Source organism: Miscanthus floridulus, chromosome 2 (genome assembly GCF_019320115.1).
Source record: "Miscanthus floridulus cultivar M001 chromosome 2, ASM1932011v1, whole genome shotgun sequence".
In the NCBI taxonomy this organism is placed as follows: domain Eukaryota; kingdom Viridiplantae; phylum Streptophyta; class Magnoliopsida; order Poales; family Poaceae; genus Miscanthus; species Miscanthus floridulus.
Genome location: NC_089581.1, coordinates 2965627 through 2980370, shown reverse-complemented (window position 1 = coordinate 2980370; position 14744 = coordinate 2965627). Strand labels below are relative to the sequence as shown.

Sequence of the window (14744 nt, the reverse complement as noted above, 5' to 3'; positions counted from 1 at the left end):
AAGCCAATTAGCGCGTGAACCTCCAAATGAGTGAATCGCCACAACAAGGATTAGCTTGCCGGCAAGCAAGTGAACCTCGGTAAAAATCATTGTCTTCATCATTGATTCCGAGGTGATTGGTCATCATTGTTATTCATCTTCGTGATTGATTGGTTCATTCATCTACACAGTGGTATAACCCTCTTGATCACTCTCTTTACTTTACCGCAAACTAGTTGACAAGCTCTTTAGTGTAGCTAGTTGTGAGAGCTTGCATGCTTGGTTGGTGTGGCTCTTTAGTTAGCCTTTGAGAGCACACTAACATAGGGTAGTGTCATTGATCTTGTGTGAATTGACACTATCTAAACTAGAATTATGGTAGGTGGCTTGCATTTTGAGTAGGCTAGCGCAACACTCGCTTCGCCTCATAATTGTCTAACCATTTGGTTAAGTGTTGTTGTAGAAATTTTTATTAGGCTATTCACCCCCCCCTCTAGCCATTAGGACCTTTTAAAGTGGGCCGACGAGGAACTACGATCCAACGCGCAATGACGAGGAGCGAAACAGAGCTCCACGGTGCACCACGAATGCTATCCATGATGGCAAGCGGAATCACGCGACGGCGCTACTGTTCCGGTGATCTATAGCTCGAACAAGGCGGTCGAGATGGCGGGGAGGCATCAGGAGCTCACCACGGTTCGTGCTGTGGTGATGGTTGAGTCGGAGGGAGTTTGAGCCGAGCTAGCCATGTGTGCCCGACGGGCACGACGCTGCTCCGGTGCAGACAAGGTGGCGTCAGCACGTCGACGACGCATGCCCTGGCCAAACGAAAACGAGCACCGGATAGAGGAAGTGAACATGAGCTCAGAAACACCCTCAATTTGATTCTTTTCCGACGGAGTGGGACTTACCCCAAACCTATGGCTACAGTGGAGCCTATGGCCGGCGGCGACCAAATTGCTAAATTGGCCGCCTACGAGGTGCACCTGTGCCTTGATACGAGTCGGCCCGCAAGCGGTCGCTCTTAATTAGCTGCTAGAGCACTGATCTAGGGTGGCGTGCAACAGACCGCGAGCAAGGTGAAAATAGCGTAGCTCTACTGATCAAGGCAGGCAGCAACGTCTATGCTTGACCCGGCCAAACCCGATTGAGGTCATGATATATACGCGAGGACAAGCTCACGACGTGGCTCGGAGGGAGTGGTCACGAACTACCGGGATGGGACGGCTCATCCGGGCAGACAATGTCTGCGGTAGCGAAACAGAGCCAAGCGCAAGCCGCCGCGTGGAGTCAAGGCGCGACGTGTTGCGAGAGGAGCGATGACATCCCGACAAGGATAGGCATGGGACGAGGCCGGGAAGACTGCTAGCGACTCGACGGTAGCTGGATTGGGTGGCGAGAAGAGCGCCACGTTGATCCAACGACGGACGCCAAGGCACTGGCCTGGCCCTGCGCGCGGAACAGCGACATGGCATGGCCAGGACAGCACGAGGGTGCAGGAAGGCAAGGGGCGCGCCGCGACGTCGGCCAACACGCGGCAACGACACGAGCACAGGCCCGAGGAAAAAGCCGCGGCCAGCAACAACCAAGCCCGGCACCCGCCACGCGGGTACACATGATGACCGCGAGCCCGGACAGGAAAGTGACAATGGTGATGTGCACGAGTTTTAAAGCGAACAAAAAACTATGCCTAACCCAACCTGAGACCGACTAGCTATCCCAACTCGCAACTGGGATTATCAGCTAGCCAGCGAAGTAATCTCTACACCCCAAGAACGACTAGAGATGAAGATACAAGCCCGCCAACATGAGCTCATCGCCCGATCATGGGTTCACGAACAGAACGTCCATGACGTAGTTTTGGGTATTTTTTTTTGTGAGAACAATGTTCTACCCACACCACAACTACTCATACTACGTTGATGTACTCACCGTGGGGTAATCGATCGTGCAAAAACATAGACATACTGCTTACTCCATTTTTGTTGGGATTTAACCGCCAAAAACGACACTGCCTATCGTTTCTCACTTAGAAAAATTAAGGGTTTAGTTTGATTTACAACTTTTAACACTTTTGCCATAATTTCCAAAAGGTCCAAGCCTTGTTAATTTCAACTAACTAACATATCATGACTTAGTTCATACTTCGTACTAACTCATAGGAACAAAATATTAAAGCACTATTTAAGTATGTTCCACTATATAATTTACCAATGATAGCACTTTAAACTTAAATCGTTTGTTTGCCGACTTAACTGTGAAGAGTGGATTTAATTTCAATTTAATTTCCGAGCTTCCAAAAAATACTAGCTGATATTATTATTCTCCAAAATTTAAAATTGCATGCCCAGCTATGTAACTTGCCATCAAATCTTTATTTTCACACTATACTCCAGTTATAATTGGTCGTTGTTCATAGAAATTGTTTTCATGCCAACAATTAACACAACTCATTCTATTCTTTTGTTAGAAGTTTTCATCACCACCTCTTTATGCTAAGTAAATGAACTCACTATATTATTAGATCTATCTTTTAGGCCATAATCTTAGTGCTTAGCGAGCTCGTAACACCAGAGGTGTTACACAGTTAGCAACACGATTATATTATATTTAAAAGCAGACAACGAAAATAACAAGGCTTTCGATCACTCACTGGCACACAATGTAACAACATAGTTATTCAAGACCTTCATCTGTATTTTTACCTCCTTCCTAGCCTCTCCTCCTCTACCGCCCTCCGTATCTCCAACCCTCATTTGTTAAGTCTAACACCGATCGAGTTACGAAAACCACGCTATCTAGTAAACTCACGCATGTCTTTCTTTCGCTGTTTAACGAAGAGGTCGACGTACTGAGGTCCATACCCTATCTTTCGTGTAATTACTTGCTTCCTCTTTAGTTCATCCAAAAACTTAGCTTGACCATCATAAGATTCCCACTTGCATTTTCTAGTGCTCTGTTCAAATAAAAAATTAGATCATAAGTCTTTGCAGAAGAAAAATACAATTTCATGTTTTCTACAACAATAATCAACCTCATTATAGTCAACCATATGGCTGCACCAATGGCCGATTCCAAGCTTTGAAGGGACTAGGCCGTAGTTGGCTTTAACATCACATTTGTACATCACAGGAGGTACTTCGATGATTATCCTTTCTTTTTCCTTTTCCTTTGCCTTTGGCGGCTCCGGCCAATGATTTTAGGACCATAGAGCCACTCCTTGAAATGACACTTTGCAAATCTATACACCTAAAAGAGGAGACATTAGTACACGCACACATAGAGCTAAATATTTAAACAGATACATTTTCTACTTACTTCGTGCTTGTTGGGACACACAAACTCAAACGTATTCTCAGAGTTTATCACAGCTCGATCTCCGCAGTCACACAGAGCAGATTCCTTGAGTCGTCTAACTATGGCTAGGTGCTTCTCCTTAGCCGTCATTGGTAGGGGGTTAGAGGAAGGTGGAACCCATCGCTAGAAGTGATCACGTCGATGTCTCCCCCTCTCCACCAATCGTCGAAAATGAGGTACATTGGATCAACTTGTCTGGACCATCGATCCATTGAAAAAAAACACCTCTCATGGCCCTACACAATAAGATTCCAACAAAATATTAGTAACCTACTCACACAAATGAAGAAAAAAGGTATGGAAAGAATTATTTACATTAAAATGACTACATGTGTAGAAGCAACGCGCCGCTGTGTCTGGATGTCTCGATTGAAACACATCGACAGGGAAACCACAGTCACGGTTAGGGACAGGGAGGTCAAGAGGGACGTGAGCATCTTTGCTAGACGCGTCGGGGTATAATTTTCTAGAACGACCCCGTTTTCGCCAAAACTTCTCTGGATACATGTTTTGGATCTAACAAAATGGTTGTAATTTAACACCAATCAAAACATTACAAATTATTGTAAAGGAGAACCATTTGCATTAAAGCTAAGAAAATATAACCTACAATTACGATCAAAATTTGACCTTAGACCAAACATGGTAAACATAGTCCTTGAATCCACCGTTCTAATGAACTAATATTTTTCTGCAAACCCTAACTACCAATTCTAATCCTTTGATCCACCGTTCAAACAACTAATAAGAGCATCATTACCTTGACCGAGGGTGGAGAGGAGCCTGGGGAAGGTAGGGAGGGAGGCATGAAAGGAGGGCAGGGCGGCCGCCAGGGCTCGAGGGAGTCGGGAGGCGGCACGGAGGCAGACAGAGGGAGGGAACCTATGGCGCAATGGTTAAGTCAGGCCTTGCCGTGCCATGACTGGTGGCGCGGCAGCTTTGCTCCAAGATTCAAGGCGCGGCAGGATGTGCCACGTCAACAGCCAACGCCGCGACTGACCGCCATGTGGCCACCTTCGCTGCGCCGCCATGCATGACGCGGCGGCTTGATTTCGCCGCGCCACCGCAAGAGGCGTGGCCAAAAATGTTAGTTTTGAAAAAAACTAAACCGTGTCAAATTTGAAAATAGTTTAATACATAGACATATAATTGAAACAACATAGATTATTTTTATAAAAAATCTGAATTTTAGGGTCTTATCCAAATATGTCCTTAGACTTAGAAGACATTTGCCCTTTATTTACATAGTAGATTTGCTAGGTCTGGCCTTTGTCTTCTTCTTTAGTGAGAGTGTCCTATAATACGTACTCTCTATGTCCAGAAAAGAATGTAACTATGGGAAGCGTGCCAGTCAAACTAGCCCAACTTTGACTAAGCTTATAGTAAATAATATTAGCATTTATGTCTTGAAATAAATTTATTATGAAATTATATTTTATAACTAATCTAATAATACTTATTTTATCTTATGAGTGTTAATATATTTTCATATAATTTTAGTCAAAGTTGCAACCGTGGACGGAAAGAGAACAAGATATAAATTATTTGTTGAAAGTGAGAAGATACAGAGAACGAATTTTATTTAAATGGAAACGAGGATAGCGAACCGTTAGAGATGCTGTAGCTGTAGGTGTCAAATTTTATAAAAGACAATTTCAAATAAAAATACACATGAATTCGGCGTCATCAAATCTCGAAATTTCTCGGTCTCTCCAGCCTGCCGCAGGTCCATTTAAACGGGCCTACACGGGAACCTGCCTGCCTTCTCTCCTCCTTCCATTACTCCCAGCCTCCGCCCTCTCTCACTGTCGTCTCGTGGGTGGCGACGACTGGGCCGCCGTCGCTGCCGCCCTACGCCAGGTGCCCAGGTCATCTCCGGGCCATTCGCCGGCGACGAGCACTACCAGGTACGCCCACCCCTTTGGTCTTGGTCCCCGTCTCCCCTTCCTGCTGCGCGAAACCGGGCACCCAAACCCTAATTGACCATCTGTATTCGGGTCTGATCTAATTACATCTATTACGCCTACTGACTTCGATTGCCTCGCAAAAATCACCGGCTGTGCATCTGTACGCCCATGTCCTTCACTGGGTCCGCCCCTGGTTCCGGCTCGGATGGGCGATCTGTTCATTCTAGTATAGGATCCTGTTTCTAGGGCCATCTCTTCACTGACCTCATGTGTGCGCGTGTTGATCTTGATACTTTCTCTCTCTTGCAGTAGGTACCTAGATTGGACGAGCCATGGACAGCCTGTGGCATCTGGGGGACGAGCTCCGTGGGCAGCCGAAGGTGGTGGAGGACCGCCAGTGGTCTCTCATGACGTCCAAGCTGGCGGAGATCACCAGGTCCAAGGGCGAGAGGATGAACGACCTCGACTACGCGAGGATGAACACCGTCCGTGACGCCAAGCAGTGGGACAAGACGTCCTACCAGCATCACGACGACAGCAGGATGGACCACATCAACCTCGGCCTCATGAACCTGGATCTCAAGATGAACGATCTCAAGATGAACGAGGCCGCCACCACCATGAAGCTCCCCTTCCGCAACATGCCATATAACATGAACCCAATGTACCCCAAGGGGAGCAATGCCAATGTCAATGCGTTCAAGATGAATGTTGGGGTGAACAAGTACTCCAATAGCCCTAACGGGAAAGACGCCAATGGGAAAAACAATGGCAGCAGTAACAATAATGGAGGAAACAGCAATGGGAGCGCCAACGGCAATTCTATGGTTGACAAGCGCTTCAAGACATTGCCAACAAGTGAAATGCTACCGAGGAATGAAGTCCTTGGTGGATACATCTTTGTCTGCAACAACGATACCATGCAGGAGGATCTCAAGAGGCAGCTTTTTGGTATGTGTTGTATGTTCTTGTATCTCTTGAGAAATCAAATGATGACTGTTCTTGAAAATAGTTTCGATACCAGTGTATATACTAATTTGATAATGGTATCTTAAGATCTGTTGCTCTTCTGCAGGATTGCCAGCAAGATATCGTGATTCAGTCCGAGCAATTACTCCTGGCCTGCCTCTTTTCCTCTATAACTATACGACTCACCAGCTTCATGGGGTATTTGAGGTGTGTGATTATCTGATTTCCTGATTCCTGCAAAGCCTCTCTGAAGTTGTTGAACACTTGCCATGTATATGATACGTTGAACAAAAAAAAATGTGTCCATTATTACCATTCTAGATAGACTATTTTAAGCTTGACTTGATCTTTCGTTCCCTTGTGTCCTTGTATAGTTATATGTAACTTCTTACTGTTGGTTTGTTGATACTTAAAAAGAAACATCCAGCTACTACAGCAAATGCATCAAAGAGGCATGATTTGATTACATTTTAGGTGGATGACTTGCAGTCTTTTAATGGTCAGGTTTTAGCTTGTATTCAATCCCTTGTATTGTTTTGCGCACTGTTGGTGTACCGGTAAAAATTGTTGACATTATTTTGTAGTTCGGTGTAGGTGTGCTCCGTATACGTCTAGATCTATACTGTTTGTTGCTACCCATTTCTGTTAGATCACTGTTTCATCATTTTAGTTGGTTTCAGTAAATAAAATGTCTTAGTCTTACTTTGATTCCACACATTTGTATTTTTATATTGAAGTTTTAAATTCCAACCACAGTTCAGTATAAATCTAAGAAACTTTTATCTTTTGTTTTTTGAAACGAATTTGCTTAGGCTGCCAGTTTCGGTGGGTCTAATATCGATCCCACTGCATGGGAGGATAAGAAGTGTAAAGGTGAATCTAGATTCCCAGCGCAGGTACTGATAACATTTGTCATTATGTTCATTTCTCATTTCCTTTTGATTGTTTTTTTGCTCTGACACCTTCATCTTGTTAGGTGAGGATCCGCATTAGGAAGGTTTGCAAGCCGTTGGAAGAGGATTCCTTCAGGCCAGTTTTGCACCATTATGATGGCCCAAAGTTTCGCCTTGAGCTCTCCATCGCGGAGGTATATAGCATATCCAGTCTGCTGTGCACATGAATATACAATGAAAGCTCCCTTGTATAATGAAACTTTATTAGCGTTGCTATGCACGGGGATACACTTTGTTCTGCACGAAGCACAACATTCTCTTGTTTAAAAGCATAATTGTGACTTTCTCGATGTCTCCTGTGCAATTCCATGCACATGTCATTTGCATCATTTGTCTGATATTGAGCATAAAATGGATGATGTTTTCAGCTAACCCTCCTTCAAAGAAGCATGTCAATACCCTTGTGCCATTGACATGCTGGTATTATAGAACTTATGGGCATGGAATTTACTTTTAGATTTGGGCCAGACTATTTTATTTTCGTTATGCATCATCTCATAATGTTGTTGTCCAGTTGTCATGTCAATCATTCTCATGAAATTTAAATTTGCAGACCTTGTCGCTGCTAGACCTATGCGAGAAGGAAGGCATCTGAGCTGTTGGGGAGGTGGTTGCCTTGTGAGCTTCTAGTAAATATCAATCATCCTTGTATGTTTTGTGGATGGTGATTGGCAATGTTGTTTATTTAAGTGCAAGCTGCTGCTAGTTTTGTTTTTCCCTACCCTGGATGGAAGCAAGGACCTGTTACTTGGAAGGTCCCCTCAAACAAGCTGTGAGCCTGTCAGTGTACTGCGTTGTGTCTGTCGTCGTCAAGAACCAAACCAATCTTGGACCAACTGAGTTGGAGTGTGTATGTTTTGCTATCTATCTACATGTCCTAGTAGAGTGGGTATACCTGGGCAGAATGGGTCTCCAAAAGATGGGTGCCTGTCTGTATACTATGTGTAATGGTTAAGATGCATGCGGCCCTAAGTAAGGGCCGGTGATGTCAGTTGCCGGTGCTCCGGGTGTGTATTTTGTACTCTGTTGTACCTTGAACCTCCTTTGCATTTGCCTTAATGCTGCTGCTTTTTGCACTGTCACGGAGTGTTGGCTTCTGGTTCATGTTATGCTGTGCGCATTTGCGCTGTAGTACAGCCCAGCATCTTTCATTGATTTCATAATCTTTCATGATTTATTTAATCAGTTTGGATGCTGTGGATGCCAAAAGCTATAGTTTATTTATAATATGGTGGCTTGTGGAACATTGTGTCCAGCCGCAGGTTTTGGGTTGCAGGTGCTCCAACCGGGACTTGGTGTGTTAAGGGCATGTTTAGTTCCGAAAATTTTTGGCTTTTGTCTACTGTAGCATTTTCGTTTGTATTTGGTAAAAATTGTTCAATTATGGACTATTTAGGCTTAAAAGATTCGTCTCGTCAATTACAGACAAACTGTGCAATTAGTTATTCTTTTTACCTACATTTAATGCTTCATACATGTGCCGTAAGATTTGATGTGACGGAGAATCTTGAAAATTTTTGGTTTTTGGGTGAGATCTAAACAGGGCCTAAACAACATATAAAAGTTGGTTGATTGCATCTGTTCAACTGCTCTCGCCTCTCGGTCAGTGACAGGCAAGTACTAGCAGCTGGCTGTTGGTGAACTGTCTGTCTGGACATGCCTTTCAGCTGGTGAGTGCTGCTGCTCTCACCGGAGGGTATGCTGTCAGTAATCCGAGGCCCAGAAATCCCAGTCGTGAACCGTTGGACAATTGACGTTTCAGCTTTGAAGACGACATGCGATTAAATTGGTTTACATCCGTTCATCTCATTGAGAGCGATGTTCACATCCGTTCATCTCATTGAGAGCGATGCTCGTCTCTAGATGTTAGAAAGGGTGACTGACCCACAGGTGGGGAGGAGATACCCAGGGAAATGAAATCATCTAATTCCTTTTTTTTTCATTTGTTTTATTAGGAGATAGAGAGGGATAGAAATATATGATGACTGTCCCACGAAGATATTCTCCTAGCGGTGCGTTTGGCAACTATAGCCTACCCTACCCTAGGGAAGGACGCAAGGAACACATGCATAACGATATGTATTATGTTTTTGTCACTATAGAAACTTCAACCTCCATCTTGAGCTTGGAATCGCCAATAATCTGAAAATGAATACCAAGTTTGTCTAAGGGAAAAAATGGTGCTATGCTTCCTTCCATGCGGTACCCAACTTGCTCTTCTCTCCGTGGGGACTTGCTGATTTATCAATGATAAATTGGCTTTACAAAGTCTCTCTATTAACTCTGCTATATTATCTTTCGATCTTTGAACCTCTTTGTTGACTAGGTAACTCAACTATTTCAAGTTAACTTCTGAAATCTACAAGACTGAAGCCAGCAGCAGGGAGGTAATGCCAAAGTACACGTACTCCAGTCACCTTCGAGGTGTTTGTTCAAGTAATGCAAAGTAAACCATTAAAGCATTCATGTAATCCATAACGATGTGTTCTAGGTGGTAGGAGCTGTCGACATTCTACTCACGTGCCGCAAAGCATAGAAAGCAAGGAAGAAATTGGATCGAGTAGGTCTTTGGTTCTGTGATGTTTGACTTGGTTGCAATTAACTCATTTTTCAATGAATCAAATCAACTGACCAACGACTCTGTAACTCCAGACACAAGCAGATACCTACATGCTAAAGAAAGCACCAGCATCATCCACACCCACTCGATCTCTACTTACCCAGCTTGGGACAACCAAGCAATGCTATTTCTGAGTGGGACAAGGAGAGTAATATGGGATTCTTCTTGGTCTTAATGTCAGCTGTATGTGTAAATTAAATAGCTTAGCAATTAACAGCTAGCGAAGATATGCCGGAACTATTGTGCGCAAGCCTCCATTCTGATAAGTAAGTGTTGTTTTATGTAGGCTTGCCATATACTCCCTCCGTCCCAGGATATAAGGCGTAACTGTTTTTTTTCTTAGTCCTATGATACAAGGCGTCTGCACTTTAGCTCCCGCATGCAACAACTAATGCAGGACCAAATCTGACTCCTGAGCTCCCTCGGGAATGCATTTGTGCAGCATGCATGCATGAATGCTGGAAGCTAATTGGCTAGACCGTTTCTGCATGCACGCATGTGGCATCACAGTAAATTAGATGGAGAACCAAAACGGCTTTAATGTGTAGGAGTTAATTTACTTATTGGTCTTTGTGCCAAAGGGAGTTGCGCCTTCTATCCAGAGACGGAGGGAGTATGCTTCATTTCTGTTCTAAGGTCATTGCTATTTTTGCTAGATTTCTCAGGTATTGTAACTGGTGCTACTGCTGCATAGAAATTTTGCTGCACAAAGACAGTGGGAAGGGGAAGATAGTGAAGAGCTGAGCAATTATGCATCCAATGGACATATAGACCACTCACATGAACTCTTCATCTGCACAAAAAAAAAGATGCACTTAATGCAGCCTTAGTGTTCTGGTAGTTTTGTTATTGGCAGGCTTCAGAGGGGATCAAGTATCAATGGGCAGTTGAGAACTAAGATGTCCAGCCGGATTGATTGCCCATGCTTGAGATTCAACCAATATGTCCAGCCGGATTGATTGTCCATGCTTGAGATTTAGGCGCCAAGCCTCTGGTAACTATATAAAGTGAATCTGGTGACTAATGAGAGAAGCTAATGTAATGTTGACATTGATTTGTTTTTTTTAAGGAATGTATCTCACAAGCTCAGAAGATTCAGCAATATGTCCTTTTTTCTCCGTGTTTGAGTACTTCAGAGAATTACCAATGCTAAGACGCCCCTAATGTCATGTTTTCTAGAGATCTAGAGAAACTGGTACATATATTCTATTTATTTTGCATTGATCATTGTAGAATCTGACTATTGTTGCTATTTTACGATGTTTTATTTTGGTAATGGGACAGAAGAAAAGAATAATTAATTCGGTTTTGTATTACAAAAGTTATACACAGTTTGCAATTGGCAGTGCAATTTTTTAAAAACTAATTTTCACGGGCTCAGACAATTTTAGTACAAATTTATGGCGTGTAGCGACACGCTGGCCAATACCTAGTAGTGTAATACAGATGTGTGGTGGCTACATTGATGAGTCATAACTTTATAAGTGAATATCACAGAATTTCCCAGGTATATCACAAGAAATTGAGTTTACAACATAAATAGTTACTTCATGTATTTCAGAACTTATAATATTTTTTTCTCGAACTACGCAGGAGATCTGCGTATCATTTCATTAAGATAGAGGAGTACAAGACCTGCTGGATTTAGAAAGAAACCCAGCAAGCCGAAAAAAACAAACAAAACCCCACAGACCCACCCAAACCGAAAAGGAAGGGGTGTGGATGGCTCTATACATGACCAGTAGAATTTATAATATAACAAGGCAATTCTTCTGTATTAGCCTTCTCATATGGTCACACTGTTCATTTGTTTGATTTATACTGCATAACGATGCACAATGTGCAATTGTGCATGTGTTGTGCAGGTGGCAGATGATTAATGCCTAAATTTGATTATAAAGGTATTTGCAGACAGCAGATGCCATAACAAAAACATTCCATTCATTGATTCAATAGTATGCAAGCAGCAGCAAATGGATCAGATGACTTGAACCTTGTCTGGAAAATGTAAAAAACGAAAAATCTACATTTAACTCTGAGTTCCCTTTGACATCTACGGTCAAGTTCTTGTTCTTTGAATGGATCCACACCAAAGAAGAGGTCAGGTTTCTTTGTGCTGGTAGCGGTGACAAGCTGCATGAAAAAGTAACAGAGAACATTAAAATTATACGGAACAATGTGATAGCCATGAATTCATGCAAATTATTCCAACATACTAACAATTTTCAGTACAAGTACGTAGGCAGCATTAGGAGAGCACCACACACAAATACACACTATTCTAACTTACTCACAATTTTCAGTACAAGTGTGTAGGCAGCATTAAGGGAACAATCAAATACCAAACGATTAATTGTTACATCACACAAGGCTTACCATTTAGACCCCAGCATACATAATTCCAGATCCCGACGCATCAATGAAAAATGCAAGCTGCAAAATTTATCATGAGTTAAGAAACACAATTATGGTAACAGCACAACTGGGGTTGAATACCATCATTATACTATCCATGTTTTTCAAGTAGGTTATTGGCAAATCATAAACCAAGCAAAGTTGTACCTGGAGTGCAGAAGCCCGTGTAGGGAACAACACAGGGAACACGACCGAGGTAGTCAAATACATCACATTCCTCCTCGTATACCTCCCTCACCCGACCAGACTTAAGATCGAAACTGAATAATCCATCATCATACGTCGCCACAAAAAAGACACCAACAGCATGCGCAAAGCCAAGGAAACTACAAAAGATGGAGTCGGCGTCGACAGGAAGCAGCTTCTCAAGCTCAATGACTCTAGTCTGTGTCCATCCCATGTCTCCGTTCGGATTCGCCTCCATTGACCAGAGGGAGAGTCTGGCGTCCATATCCACTCTTGCAAATCCCAGACCACCATCCTCCTCCATCGCCATGAGCACAGTAGCACACTTGGAAGCTGGAGGTAGGTGAATCACAGATGTTTCCAATGTGTCCAAATCAAAACTAAGAACCCCTGCGCCAGAATCAGCCATGAAGTAGAGTGTGTTCCCCACAAGGGCAGTGGGTGCGTTATCTACAATGCACTCGGGGAGCAGAGTCTGCTCGCTCCAAGAGGCATCCTCCGATGAGTAGACGCGCAAGCACCTGCGCTGGTTGTGGCTCTGGGTGACCACGCGAACGACGACGAAGGGCATGTTGTCGTGGCAGTCGAGGTGGCCGTTGGCAGTGGACGCGGAGAGCACAGTAGCGTACCGCTCGAAGCGGTCGCAGTCGCAGATGTCATGGACTGGGAATATCTCCCATCGCTCGGCGGTTGTTGGGTTCCAGACGACGACGAGGTCGTCCTGGTCCTCACCCACGACGAAGTAGAGGAGGACGAGGCCGTGGCGTGCGTCGAGCGCGACGCAGTCCCAGTCCCAGACCACCTCCTCCTCCACCACCCCCTCGCAGTCATGGAGCGCGATCAGGTCGTCGGCGTTTGGCGGGCGGAAGGAGGAGGTGGGGACGAATCGGGCGTTGGGGTTGGAGGTGTTGCAGAGGAAGCCGAGCAGTGGAGCTACGCGGTGGAATTCCATGAATCGGCGGCGGAAGCTGGGGCCGGAGACGATGCGGTACCAGGGCTTGCAGACGAGTGCGGCGCGGACGAGGCTCGCGGGGTCGGCCGGTGGGAAGCGGAGGAGGATCTCTCCGACGACGTCATCCGGCAGCACCTCCATAGTGCCTTCCAGCTCGGGAGGCCGGCCACAGCGGCGCAAGCACGGGGCGGAGGCGGAGCAGGGTAGGTAGGCCTTCCGTTCCATTTTGCTGCGGGCTTTGCTAGCAGGCCAAGGCCTAGTACCAGCCCGCAGCCTTTCTGTGGAGGGAGGTGCCCTGTGGAACTCTGTGGAGGACCGGGAGGCCTGCACTGCACTGACTCAAGTACTCAGCTCAACTTCCCCTAATTTTTTATTATTTAACCTTTTTTTTTAATAAAATTTACATATTCCATGAAAAACTTAAACTCATCTTTGGACCTTAGGGATCGGCGCCATGAGTTCTGGCGTCGAGATAACACGTCTCGGCGCCACAGATCTTGGCGCCGAGGTAACAGGCCGTGCACAGAAGAAAATCCTACGTGGCCGGTACCTCGGCGCCATAATACATGACGCCGACCTCGGCGCCACGGACTCTGGCGCCGACCTCAGATAATTAAAAACCTAGCGTGTAGCAGTGCCCTTGCGTCAGGATGGAGCAGCCGCACCACGTGCGTGTCAGGGAGCTCGGTGACCAGGTACGCAGCATGCTTCAATTCACGCGGACGGCATCGCTTTGCAGTGCGCGCGCAGAGGTGTGGGCGACGGAGTGAGCAGCGATGGGACGAGGCGGGACGGCGTGCGGGGCTCAGGCACTTGAAAGGAATAAAAAACAGCAGGCCATCGTTTCATGCTTCACGCACTGTTAATCGTGCTAGTGTCGTGCCTGTTTGATAGGAGTAGTAGTATGAGGAGTACGTATCAGGCTATCAGCTCAGCCTGTTTGCTTGGTCGTAAACGATCGTAAATTTCCAGCCGGAACAGTATTTTTCTCTCACACCAAACCAGCCAGCATAGCGGCAGGTGGCACCAGCAGTTGTGCTTTTAAGCTGTAGTTCAGCGCGCATGCACTCCTTCTCCCGTGGCTAAGAAGACAAATGATAAGAGAACTACTCCAATACTTTTTTTTATAAAATTATACACGCGATGAGAAGTCACGCCTTTTATAAAATGGAGAACAGTACATAATTGGTTTGCTGTATCTATCATACCTGTAATGAGAATAACACACACAGCTTATCAAAGAACGACGACAATAATTAAGAAATAATAACAAACTCAGGCCCTGTTTGGTTTTCTACTGACGCTCTTAAAATTCCTGTCACATCGGATGTTTAGACACATGTATGGATTATTAAATATAGACTAATTACGAAACTAATTACACAACTTGCGACTAATTTACGAGA

General features: G+C 44.8%; 2 protein-coding genes across 3 annotated transcripts; one reads left to right on the top strand and one right to left on the bottom strand.

Annotated features, from left to right (window-relative positions):
• The first annotated feature begins 5084 nt into the window (after positions 1-5084).
• LOC136537650 (B2 protein-like) lies at positions 5085-8247 on the top strand. Of its 2 annotated transcripts, none has more exons than XM_066529605.1 (6): positions 5085-5243; positions 5553-6194; positions 6319-6419; positions 7025-7108; positions 7189-7299; positions 7719-8247. In XM_066529605.1, exons 2-6 carry the CDS (start codon positions 5576-5578, stop codon positions 7758-7760), a joined length of 957 nt encoding a protein of 318 aa, XP_066385702.1. In that variant the 5' UTR covers positions 5085-5243; positions 5553-5575; the 3' UTR covers positions 7761-8247. The 2 variants fall into 2 exon arrangements, with proteins under 2 accessions (XP_066385702.1, XP_066385703.1); XM_066529606.1 differs by having other exon boundaries at positions 5090-5243; positions 5556-6194.
• A 3166-nt stretch (positions 8248-11413) lies between these two features.
• On the bottom strand, positions 11414-13628 carry LOC136537649 (uncharacterized). Its single transcript, XM_066529604.1, has 3 exons — positions 12348-13628; positions 12162-12218; positions 11414-11918 (listed from the first exon to the last, which is right to left on the bottom strand). The coding sequence occupies exons 1-2, from the start codon at positions 13561-13563 to the stop codon at positions 12202-12204; spliced, it is 1233 nt and encodes a 410-aa protein (XP_066385701.1). The 5' UTR covers positions 13564-13628; the 3' UTR covers positions 11414-11918; positions 12162-12201.
• Positions 13629-14744: the final 1116 nt, after the last annotated feature.